At 40.0% G+C, this 13,092-nt stretch overlaps 1 protein-coding gene across 7 annotated transcripts in view; it reads right to left on the bottom strand.

Annotated features, from left to right (window-relative positions):
• The window catches only part of ARID1B (AT-rich interaction domain 1B), a 321,285-nt gene that overhangs the window by 75,326 nt on the left and 232,867 nt on the right, over window positions 1–13,092 (bottom strand). For 6 of the 7 annotated variants that reach the window (XM_027454398.3, XM_072035944.1, XM_072035945.1 and 3 more), the window contains one exon: window positions 7,913–8,002. The exons of the other annotated variant lie outside the window; for it this stretch is intronic. In XM_027454398.3, coding sequence (XP_027310199.3) covers window positions 7,913–8,002 — 90 coding nt within the window. The remainder of the gene's footprint in view (window positions 1–7,912; window positions 8,003–13,092) is intronic. 7 annotated transcript variants of the gene reach the window in all.

Below are 13,092 nucleotides of genomic sequence, written 5' to 3'. Positions count from 1 at the left end.
ACGTGCCCTTATGCAGGATGCTTTTACTATGGTGCTTGGAAAATCAGGGTAATGGTGAATTGCAGTACAAAAGCAACCCCCCCCCCCCACACCTCCCCAGCTGAAGCAAATCCTCGATTTCACCGGGTTGCTTGGGCTGCTGGAATTAATCTGAGCAGCAACGTGAAAAACCTGAGGAGCCTGCCTGCTTTATACAATCAACATTTGTCTAAGTTTCCCTAATAACATGCATACTTATGAAAATCACGGAGGAGAGCAAAGAAGGAACAGCATTTTTCAATGTGTAATGTGCAAGGCCTGCAGGCTTAATGGTCTAAATTTCAGGTTTGAAAAATTTAACCTCCCCAGAGACTCCTGTTCAAAGGTTCCATGGCTCAACTCAGATCTTCCTTTTCATGAAGTAAATATATTGAATACCGTGAGATATATATGGATTTTGTGGACACGACTAAAATACATACAGTGTCTCATTTCTGTCTTGCATGCACGTAAAATAAATCATAATATTTTTCAAAAATACAAAATCAGCATGTTGTCCTCAGTCCCAAATGTCTTCGTCTCGGTCTTATTTTACCATGAGTTATGATTCGACTGATTCTTCCCTTCCTTGATTTGCAGCTGTTCCCTGACGAGTGTTTATTCTGCAGCCTTTTGGGATCCTTTGGGATGAAAAGAACTATCTAGTGTTAGCTATTAATACACACATTATTATATAGATTTCAGCTCACTGCCCTACATATGAACTTAAAAAGACATAAAGGACCTTAGATCAGAAGTTCTTTATTTTTAGAGAAGCTTCATAAAAAGGTTAACCCAGGTGCCGAGGGAGCAGGGCGTCCTTGAAGCAATGATGCTGTTACCCAGGCAGAGCACAGGTGGCTGGGAGTTTTATAGGCCACGATGGGAGGCTGTCCCAAGGACAGGGACGGTGCTCACAGCTCTGCAGCGAGCCTGGTGGCAGGAACATCGGGTGACACTTTGTCAGCTTCTTCATCGATGGCGGCTTGCGGCTTACTTCACTCCCTGAGCCCAGGGGCAGGGAATCTGAAGTCTGCCTAATGAAGTCAGTGGAAACTTTTCTATTGAGAAGCCTCTGCGCTGGCAACTATATAAACTCTCTCAGAATAATTCAATTCTACTCCCTAATCTCAAAAAGAGAATCCCCAATTTAGTTTAAAAAATGAAATAAAGATTCATCCCCAAGTATAACAAGATTTAACATCAGCAAGAAGAAAGCAATGACCAGCTGCTAGTATACAGAATTTGCTTGGGAGGCCTGACTCCAGGTTTTGAATGTACAGATATTATTATCTACTTCAAATCCTACTTCTGCAGGTTTGCTCTCTCCCAGAGTGCCGTATCACATGCAAATCATACCCTGTCCTCTTGCAGATAGCCAGGGCTGCTGCATAGTTAGTGCACACCACAACTAATCAGATCAACCTTAATCTGGCTCTGGCTGGTGTATGTTTGAAATCCAAGTACAGCCTGCAACCAACATCCTGAAATGGTGGCTGATTCCTTTAAGAATTAACCTGGTTTGGCACAGTAGTACCACCCCAAATACTTTGAAAGCCAGAAAAGCAAGTCTTCCTTCAACGTGTGACAGACGAACAGGCACAAAACTCTTCTCTCCCACAGCTCTGTGTGAGAACCAGCAACCTGTGACCCCAAAGATCTTGATTCTTCATTGTAAGCACATGCATTGCACACCAAAGGCTTACATTGGTGTGTGATGCAGTACACTACAACGGGTACAAAAATGGGGCTTTTGGATGCTACTGCAATAAAAACAGCAAAGAAGTGTGTTTACATTAAAAAAACAGCAAACAAAAGCCCTGCTCCTCAGACCAACACATTTCAAATGAAAGGAAGATTAAATTACTTTTTTATATCTAAGTTAAAGCATCAGGACTTTTTCAATCAATTTAAAAAAAAAGTAAAAAAAAAAAAAAAGATGGACTGATGCTTTTGAAGACTTGATAAATTTAGTGCTCACTGAACCAAGAAACTAACGTAACTTTTTGAGTCACTGAAGAAGTTCAGTGCATGGCCCTGCCTTCACATACACATCAACTCCCTATGTTCCTGTGCATCCTTCAGAAGAAGTGGGGATGGGAATGCTGATATGGTCTGTCACATCACTTGCGATGGAAGAGATGTTTTACACGGCTAACCTTGTAATGGAATAATTCCCTCAAAAGACATGTGACATCTTCAACTACAGCCTACTTTTTCTCCTTACACGAAGCACTTTTCTGGCTGTTGAGGGCACAATTCATCTAACCCCAGCTTTCTGGGCATGAAGATTTTTCTCCCAGCCTGGCACGGTGTTCCTGTATACCAGCTGGAGCTTAGCTCCTCTGTACTGACCCACTTGGAGAACACTATGTGCAGAAGAGGCACTCAAACATACCTGTGGCTTTGCACTCAGTGCATGTCTCAAGCATCTTTCTCTAAGAGCCTGAAACACTTCAGTCTACATCAAGTAAACTTATTACCAAGTCTGATTTAACCTTAAGTGGTGTCATCGTTAACATGGCAAGCAGAAGAATTTTAATGACAAGAATCATTTTATTCTCTAGCTCCTCAGTGCTCTGAATAGATCCCAAATCCCCAAATGAGAGCAAAAAATGTATTCGCAGGGAAAAAGTCTTTTTAAGATCTAAAAGCAAACTATAGTATCTTTTTTGTTGCAATAAGAATTCTTTGATCTATTTTCTTCCTTCTAGTTTCCTTTTTTTTTTTTTTTTTTGTAAGAAGAAAATAGATTTCAGGGAAAAGAATCTCTACCATCAAATGTCAGTATTAAACCATAAATCTGATCAGAAATCGTAGGGGCAAAATACCAGATTGGTATTCTGTGTCTTCAATGCAGGAAAAAACATTTATATTTTGTTAGATATATGACAGTGGAATTTATGTGATGGCCGTGTACAAATAAGCATGCCCACAAAACAGTTCAAGGGGATAAAAATACCTGCATGAAATCCAATGGGCAAATTAGGAAATTGTAGTTACAGAAATTCAGTTGCTACTTAGTGTTTATAGGGAAGCACAAAGAGAACATCAAAATGCCTGATCACATCCCATCTGTTACTACCTCTTGCTGGATAACATCTTGGCTGCCAAAAAAGCTATTTAAATTTACTATATTGCAGCTACTGATAAATATCACTTCTGTGAAGGTATAATACTAAATAAGGTCTAGATCTGAGGATAAAGCTTACAAGCACTTGTGTCAAAAAGATCCCAATTTTGCTTAGTGTAACACCTGTACTCCTACAAGCCTGTTCTTACTCCTTGTCCCTGTTTGTGATATGTTTTTCATAGAGCATGTAACCATACAACAATCCTTAGATCGTGTCAACAGCAGAAAGAAATAAACAGCCAGAATGGAAAGGATGACAAAAAGAAGAAAAAAAAAAAAAAAGGAAAAGAAAAAATAGAAAAAAAAAAAGAAAAGGTACTGGGAGAAGGTGATGGAGAAGAGCAAGGCTATTCAACAATTTTGGAGGTGCTTACTCCGGGCACTTTCTGCACAGATCTGACAGGCACAGAATGGTGCCATGAAACTGCCTCCAGCTACAGAATACATTTTCCAGCACATCACAGCAGCTGCAACGGCATCAATTCCGCTTGCAATCCATGTCCAAACAGAAAAGTTCTCAGTGGTCCTATTTCAGCATATCTCAAGGACTAATTAAATCCTCATTACTATCTTCTAATTATTCCAGTGCTCTGGGATTTCACTGAGCAAGTCCCCAATGGTGCATTAGATGAAAAGGGTTAAATAACCTGTGTTGATTTTGAGGCTCCAGATCTATTTCAGACCTTTAGCATATCATCAGCATTATCATGAATATTTAACTACATACCGCTGTGAAAATTATAAGGGGAAAACAATTAAAGATTTTTTAAAAATTAATTCTGACCCATATACATTTGCACTAATAAATAAGGCTTCTTTAAGTATCCCCATTATGAGGGTGCTTGCTGGAGTAATAACACGAAGTCATTAACCGTTTCCATTAAATTCAATGGTTTTCAGGAGCTCCCAATTCACTATTTTAATATGAGATTGAAACTGGACGTGTGGATACACAACTTGAAAAGCATGAAAAAATATTACTTTTCTTAATACGTTTTCTATGCTTTTTCAAAATTAGGTAAGGAACCATTCATTTCTCCCAGAGTGAAAGTGTCTGTTTCAGCATTGCTGTGACACGTTTTCTCCTATTAGTGTTTACTTATGTGAATATCCATATACCATCTCCTAATGGACATCTCCCTTAGCTTGCAAAATTAAGAGTGGGAGTATAAACTAAAGGTCAGGATAGAAGACTTCCTTTTCACACTTCAGGAAACTAGTTCAGGGGGTTAATTTGGATGTGCTGGCTTCTATTTCATCCATACAGACACCTTCTGGCCCACAGAGTAGTTTTAGCTATTGAGCACATCCTCAAAGTGCAGCTTCCAAAACTTCAGCAGAGCAGGCAGGTTGGTAGTTGAGAATAGGCAACATAAGTCCCTGTACTTCAAGTATTCGCCAGATGGGTACAACAGGTATCTCTGCTTCTCTGCCTCTAGGGACTGATGTAACTAAAGTTTGTAAATACAAAAAATAAAAAAAAATCTACTTCTGGTCACAATAAAGAAAAAGCTGGAGTAGCTATATGAGAAACAAAGAGCAAAACATGGATCCCTCCCAGCAGTAAGTTTCAATGACTAGCTTCAACAAGCACGACTACATTTTCACATGTTATTCCCTAGTAATGGTAACTGCTGGGATTCAGCAGCAGATAAACGCATGTGTAGGTAGGTGAGCCAGCACTGCTCCTCCTGCTTCTCCAAGAGCCTTCTGACCCCAACCCCGCGCAGCCTGCTCCTTCTATCTCCACAGCTCTCGGACTCCAACAGTTACCAATGTGATATGGGTCTAACTCACAGTACTTTGAAAGTCTTGTGTATTGAGACACAGGTTATATGCATAAAATTACAAAGAATTTCTTACTGTAGATGATGCATATTGGTAGAACTGAAATAGTTTCATTGACTGGGCGTTGAACATCAGTAACTGGTGATCGCTTCTGGGATGAGAAGAGAAGTAGGCTACCTACAACAGTATGTTCACTGGATCCAAATGTACCAGTTTGACATGAATAAAATTCAAATTATTTTTAAAACGTATGCACTTTGATGCAATCATTACAAAAAGAATGTAATAAGCTATATAAAAGTAAGCTAAGAGCACAGAAAATCCAGTCTCCCAAGAAATTCCTATTACTGTACATACGTACACACCTTGCCACCTTTACTCCTCTCACACATAGAATGTACATGTAAAAATTTGCTCATTGCTTCATACTGCACTGTATGACAGGGATGTATAGCCTCAGGCAGGCAAACATAAGAAATCCCAGCTGGGTGCTGAGTAACCGTGGATAACATAGGATAAAATATAATCAAACACTTCAATAATAAGGATGTGTAAACTTAATGGTTCAAGGTAGTAGTTTAGCATCCAGAAGTGCTACAGTTCATACTCCACCTGATAATCAAATTTTACAATATCTGATAGATAACATTTTTTTTTTCCAAACATTGAGAGCAAAGGATTCTCTTCAGGAAACTGTTAGCAACCTGTTGTTCATTCAATTATCTCTCTAAATAAGGAAAGAAATGTTACACAAAGTACTAAAGCAAATAACTTTACCTTATCCTATGAAGGGTCTCTAGGCTTTTTGTTTTCATTTTTTTCTTTTTTCTTTCTTTTTTTTTTTTTTTGTAGAAAGTGCATCAGTAAGCCATGAGTTTAAATTACTGTAACAGATGCCTATGGATCAGGTGTCCTTAGCAGCAACGATTTTCTGCTCAGGTTTTTATCAGTAAATGACAAGCACCTTCCCTTTGAGTCCCCATTACTCCCCCTCCTTCCTGTCTTCAAGTTCAGTGGAAACCAGTTCAAGCAAGCAAAGGAATCAACTAATGTAACAGCCTTTTTAAAAGGTGAAGTTTTCCATTTCAAAGGAGCCTCTAATCAATGACAGGGCGCAAAAGGGAATGCACGCATGTTTATGCACGTATCGCGCAGACTTTAGAGAAGCTTTGGGGAACACGTTCTGCAAAATCAATATGACCTAGCTAGTTACAAATTTCATATCTTCTGCATGAAACAAATGAACTTCTTGTACAAGACGGGTCACAAGGATCACACATATTACACCAGATTCTACATATGAAATGTGAAAAAATTACGTGTTAACATTCCCAAACACATTTCCTCTAAGAACATGCCCACAATTATCCCCCCCATAGATGAAGAACAACGCTACATCAACCTGTAAATTTTATTTTCCTCACTGTTATATACTTGTTTGACTTCCCAGTTTTAGTAGCTGTCTTCTAACTTTTACTTCTGCATGCCCCTCTGTCTCCCCTGACCACATACTGACACCCAGTTTTGTTCTGTAAGAACAGTCAAAGGGTTCAACCAAACTGTACAGCTTGGTCAGATCCGCCTAACTCATCCCCCAAAGCCAGGTGAGGAACACACACTAACACTTATTACTGAGCAGCGCCACATTTAGTGCCAAGACCCAATCATGCCAAGAAATGCACACATCTTTCTGAGATGCTTGGGTCTTCAAAGCCTCGACCTGATCCACTCCCACTGTCTTGTGACATTCTGTCCTACAAAACATAACACTTCTGTACCGGGTAATGAGGCCACTCTTCTTCACCAAGCACGTACATTACTCTAAAACGAATTTTAGGTCCCTGCACTAACTATGTATAAAGAATGACCTGCAAAGGAAATAAAATAAATGAATCGAATGTGGAATTTTCTATTTAATGTTCTCATTAATCAGCATTCCTGGAGGAGGTGACATCCAACACAGAAAAATAGCAAAAATTAGGACTCTTTCCTCCTCTTTGTGAATCCTCTTAGTTTCTCCTGGATGCTGTCCCAGAAATTTGTCATTCTGTGAGTTCAACTTGTTTCACTGTGAGAAAACTTCTAGTATTTATGGTATCCCCATATGGTGCTACTTGGAATATTTCTGGTAGCAAGACATTTTAGGAGGGGCATTTCATAAATAACTCCATGTTTATCACAGTTATCATGTGTCTGTTTTGCAAGCTTGTTGCTGGCACATGTTAACCACTGCATGGACAGGATGCCCAGTTTACAGCAGTTGATCATATGGCCATGTGAGAAGCCTGTAATAATTCTTTTTTTTTTGTGAGCTAGGGAGGAAGGAGGCAAAAGGAAAAAGGGCTTAACATTTACAAACAGTAACATTAAGAAAAAATATTTCTCCGTTTATTTTGGTGAGCGCTTGCTAGGAAGCAGTGTTTTAGAACAGTGTGCTGCCTGCAAGGTTTTTCCTTGTAGAATTTCCAAATCTTTGAACTATTTGACCTAAATAGTTAATTTCCCTTTATATTTAAAGATATTTTTATTTCTAGAGCTGGCTAGAGCACTAGCTATCATGTCCGTGCAAAGACATCAGAGACGAGAATTCTAAGAACAGTATCAAAACTACAGTGCTTGTAGCTACTAAAATTTCTATAGTACTTTCTATAGATCTCAATTCCAAGACAGACAACAAAAAGTTGAATTTTCTAGGACATAAATCAATCATTTACAGAAAACTGCTTTTATACTCTGGGTATTCACTGTATTTTAAAAAGACCTTGTTTCCAGTTATGTTTTGGTAAAACCTGCTATTCAATTGCTCTTTCCCCAGAGAAGGAAACCCCCAGAGGCTTTTAAAATAAGGATTGTCATTATTTTCTCTGGGAAAAGGAAAAAAAAAAACAGGAAATCTCATATTACTAATGTGCATCTTAAAATGAAGACTGAACTTGGCACCAACTATAAAAAAGACCCAAACACCTAACAAACCTCGGTCCTGTGGCATTGGTGACTGGCTCAAAGCAGGGTGGGAGCTGGATTCTGACTGGCTGCCAGGAGGCTGCGGTGGCATCTGACTGCCTGTAACACACAGAGAAGAAAGGGAAAATAGACTTGCTTTTAACATTGCAATGCACAAAACCAAGCCTTGCTGCATTTTTAAACCACTTAACATCAAAGAAAGTACCAGCTGTATAAGTTAAAAACAGAGCTCAACAGGTTCAGCTTTTTTCTTTTTTTTTTTTTTTTTTTTCTTTTCTTCGTTTTTTTTTTTGCTTTGGAAACCCACGGAGGAAAGATGCATAAACATATTTAGCAACAGGCATGGTGGAATGTACAATTTTGTATTGAGCGAGTTCCCAACCTCACCGACATGATCCAATTTATAACTGCAAATCTCCTGACACATATTTCTGTTAGAGAGTTTAACAAAATCCAAGTCTGCTGAACAATAGGGCTCATCCTGCCGAGCTTAAACTGGCCTCCAGCCAGGCAGACATGGCCCACTGCCAGCAATATTACCAATGAAAAATTCAGTCAATACAAAAATGACTAACAACAATAAAAAGTATTTCAATGAATCAGTGGTTTTAATGTTATTTGAATGTCCACACAGAACATGGGAATAAAGAGTAATACGTAGGTGTGCATGGTAAACGTGAAGCATGTTTGAAAGGGAGCAGACAGAAAAGGGGTATCTTATTATTCAAACAAGGCAAAGGGAAGGTATTTGCTTACTGAAATATCCATCCAGAACAGACAGGCTCATTTCTATGGCCTTGTTCAAAGACACCCCCAGTTTACCCACAGCTGTCTACCCACCCAAAGAGGAAGAATGGCGCACACAATGCTGCCTGTGAGGCTTAGGACACTAAATCTTCCCTTTCAATAGTGCTACGCGGTGTTTAAAGCAGGTGCTCATTGAAGTCCTTTCTCTGGGCCACAATTCAACGCCGTGTCCAGCACGGGGCCCTCACCACCCCCATTGCACTGCTACAGCTTGGCAGAGGCTTTGCACCCAACAGGAGGAGGAAGACCAAGAGCTGGGCATCTCCTAGCCTCCTGGTCACTGCTGGTTTGAGATGCCTCTGCTCTCGACAGCCAAAGCAGCTTGAAGACCACCTCAGGTTAGGCAGCAAGTATATATTTTAAGCACTTAGCCACTGCAGTGACGAGCACGGTATAAATAGCAGCAGACAGATTTATATCCCTCATCCTCAGAAACTGCTCAGATTGTTTTCCGTTTAAAAGAAATGGAAAGAATAAAAACACATGAAATAGATTTGTGCCTGCTGAGAATCATTTCCTCGTGCTTAGCAGCCACCCTTTTTTTAATGGCTGAGGCGAGGATCCTGTGGCTATTTCTGGAGCTGGGAGCAGAGCTGAAGGAGAGCCAGCAGGGGTTGCTCTTTCTTTAGAGCTACGAAGTGCCCAAAGCTGGAAATAAAACCGAGGAAAGGGGATGTGCCTGCCCTGCCCTTCCCTGCCCTGCTGCTTCCCGGCCTCAGAGCCACCAGCTATGGCGGGCCTGCGCACTGGAGCCAAAGCAATGAGAGGACTGCGATGAACAAAAGGAAAATCCATAAAATGTAGGGTGTGACCACCTGCTAACTACTCAGCTGAGGTGCCTCTACGCTAGAAAACACGATGGGCAACATGAGCATGAGCGGCTGCAACAACAGCCTCAGAGACGCAGGCGCTGGGCTGGAGGCCCAACGATGCCACGCGGCGCCCGCAGCTCCGGGATCCATGGCCTGGCTGGGTGCCCCAGGGCGTGTGACCATAACACACCGGCTTGTTTCGGTGCCGATCATGGGCAGACTGTGGCAACAGTTCGTGCCTGCACTGTACCAAACACCTTCTGCTTGACAGAAAGGATTGGGCGGCTCAAACTGTAAACAAGCAGTAGCGCCATGCTAACGCGGCGAGCTGCCACTGCCACCGCGCGTGCCTGAGGCACCGCGATCAGACAGCACTTCCAGTAAATCTTGACTGTGGCTTTTTTTTTTTTTTCCTGAAAACCATGTAAGATTTTTCAAAATGCTTAATAGTAGAGGCAGAGGTACTCCTGATTGCACCCCGCAGCTCCCAGTGGGACCCCCACCAGGTGGAGGCCTGGCAAACTTTAAGAGACATTAATATTGCATGGACGATCTGTACTAGGCAACATATTTTGACTACATTTATAGCAGGTCTTTAACTTTTTACATTGATAATAAGTTCAATTATCTGGCAGGAGCCTTATCCTGCACATGCAGATGTGCAAGCACAGACAGGGAAAGTCAGACTCTAGAACTGAGCATATACGGCGTGTTACAAAGAAATCATTTTCATCTGCATCCTTTGGGAATCCAACCTCAGGAGCTTTGCAAATTCACTGAAATTGTTTGTAACCTCTGTAAACATTAATGCTATTTTAGTTCACTTTTTAAAGTTTGCATTCTGCTTTTTGTTGTTGTTGTTTGTTTGTTTGTGCTTGGTATTGAAATAAAGTGGAAACCAAAGTTGTTGTTTCACACAAGAAAACAATTTCATAAACAAGTCAACCAACTCTACACATATTCAAACAAGGAATGAATCTGCAACAGAAGTGGCCATTATGTTAATTATTAGTGGGTACTACAAATTATCCAGGTGCTGGGCATGTGGAATACTGCACAAAAATATTTTCAGTTGGCCTGTCATTTTACCCTTAGAAGTGATCTGGAAGGTAAAAGGAAGTTAAGCACCCAAATACCTTTGAAGGCTTGAACTGAACTCTTAATTTGGGTATCTAACTCCTATTGATTGGGAGTGGATGACGGGACTTTTAAAATCCTTTGAAGATCCTGTCTGCCATGCTTTCAAAGTTCCTTTGTCAAGAAAAGAAATGACCTTAAGGATTTTGTATTTCTTTCCTTTAAATGATATTAATCCTCCTCCCTTTTAGCCTACTGGTACTTGTAGCTGGTATTCTTGGAAGCTGCTTTAAATTATACACGAACAGACTTTTGTATTTTATTATGGAAAGAAAACTTTTACAAAAGAAAACAATCTATTTTCTTTTTAAACATCATTTCTACAGCTATGTAAGAGGAAAAAAAAAAAACAAAACACAATTTTTTTCACTGACAGACTACTGCCTCTTTTGACCTAATGGTACGCAGATGGAAGTTTAAACAGGAATGCCCTTTTCCCATGCTTTGTATAGTACTGTTATCACACTGCTGAGATACGCTACCTGCCAAAACTTCTGCAAAGTAAACACTACTGATGTTTCACAATATTTTTCTTATGCAAAATCACAGCAAATACAATAATGCCTGTTAAAAGGATATATCTTTTTTTTTGTTTTGTTTTAATAAAGTAAACTCAGTTGAAGAGGTGAGAGAATTTGAACTACTTAATGACATGGTTATAAGCTGGTTTTCTATTTTAAAAATCATGTTAGAAATGCTTTTAAACATTTTGCATGAAGCTTTGTAAATCTGTGCTTGAAACAGAAGAGACTGCATTGTACCTTTGGAAAAGGTGGTCTGAGAAAAGTACTAAATGGTGATTGCATTATAGCGGTAGCCATGAAATTTGCAGTTAAAGTGTAAAAAGCAAATTCCTTAGAGCCAACGTAGCAAGAAAGAGCAGACCTTTGATATCCTGCTGGGGAGGGGTCCTTATGATGAATTACTGCCCAAATCAGTAACGTTTTGAAACATGCTGAGGGCTCTCTGCTCCCATCAATGTAATGACACTGGAGGATGCTTGGTAGCAGTGCTCGGTACCGCTCTGGACAATACCTCACAGAATTGCGCCTGAACAATTGAATCAAGAAAGCACTTCAGTGATAACAGGTTCCCCCTGGGAAATTACCGGTTAAAGAGGGAAGGAGGGATATCAGTACAAGAATTTTAAGATGCGTGAGGAACTGGGAAATGGGGACCAGGGGGACTGATCACAGAAACAGACTGAGTTGAAAGGGGAACATCAGGCTGTAGGAAAGTCAGAAGTTAAAGATCTTGTGGGTTGTATTTGGGCCAATTCTCAATCTAATTTAGGAATTAAATGCTAGGACTCTATTAAAGACATTGGTTAACTACTAAGTAGGGAAGCATAGTCGATAACATAGATGATCAAAATACTATCTAGGAAACTGGACCGCCCTTTGTATTGGAGTAACAAAAATGCAAAGATCTATTCTTACAGACCGGAAAGAGGCCTCTTCTAACTGAAAATCTATAGGATTATCAATTATAAATGGGAGAAGGCAAGAAGGGAAAAATCTGACTATATTTTTTGATAATTACAACTAACCATTTGCTGTCACCCTGAATCAAAAAAATATATATTATTAGGATGAATTAGGAGAATTATTTCTAGTGGAGGTAAGGAAACATAATGCCATTGCTGATATGCCATTGCTGAGCCCTCATGCACACAAAATTCAAAAAAGCCTAATGCTAACTGGAACGGGAACTGAGAATGGCTATGAGCATGACATGACGGGAGACTGAAGGAGGGCATATTAGTGAGCATGGCAAAAAGTAAAGCTGTTATTTTGTGACGTCTTTTTAAAAATGTGTTTGCAGCTAAATATCAGGGAGGGAAAAGAGCACAATGTTTAGGATGATAATCAAACCATTACTGGAATTTGAAACAACTTCCTTTTAGGAATAATGAGGTCCAGGAAACCTAGTGAGTATTAAGATGAAACCTGATAAAATAATGGGATTATATCACAGTCAATGTGACAGTAAAGGCTCGCGGACCGGAAGGGACACTCGGTCTCAGATCCGTACATCAGAAATGAAAGATCATAAATAGGCTTCTGTATGGGACTGCTTTAAATGGGCTTTTCAGGAAATTGGAAGTGAGGTGCAAATGACCTCAAAGGAAAGAAGTTTTTCTATGGGCAGCATAAAGGGAGACCGATCATGTGGTTTGTGTTATCTCTTTCATCTTACAGAGCCTATGACCTCTAAAGAAGAAAGATTATTTTCTTCCTTAATTTATGCATTGTAACCAAGCTTCCTGTTGTATCATCAGTATTTTTAAAGTGACGTACTCATCTGAACAAAACCCAAGTGTTGCCTGCATTTCCTCAAATTAAGATGCATGAAATATTAAAGCCTTCCTTGTATCCACATGGTAACAGATACTTTAAAAGGTCAGCAGCGTGAGGACCCTTTCAGATTTGC

This window comes from Anas platyrhynchos, chromosome 3, assembly GCF_047663525.1.
Source record: "Anas platyrhynchos isolate ZD024472 breed Pekin duck chromosome 3, IASCAAS_PekinDuck_T2T, whole genome shotgun sequence".
Taxonomy (NCBI): Eukaryota; Metazoa; Chordata; class Aves; order Anseriformes; family Anatidae; genus Anas; species Anas platyrhynchos.
This window is presented reverse-complemented; position numbering and strand designations above follow the sequence as displayed.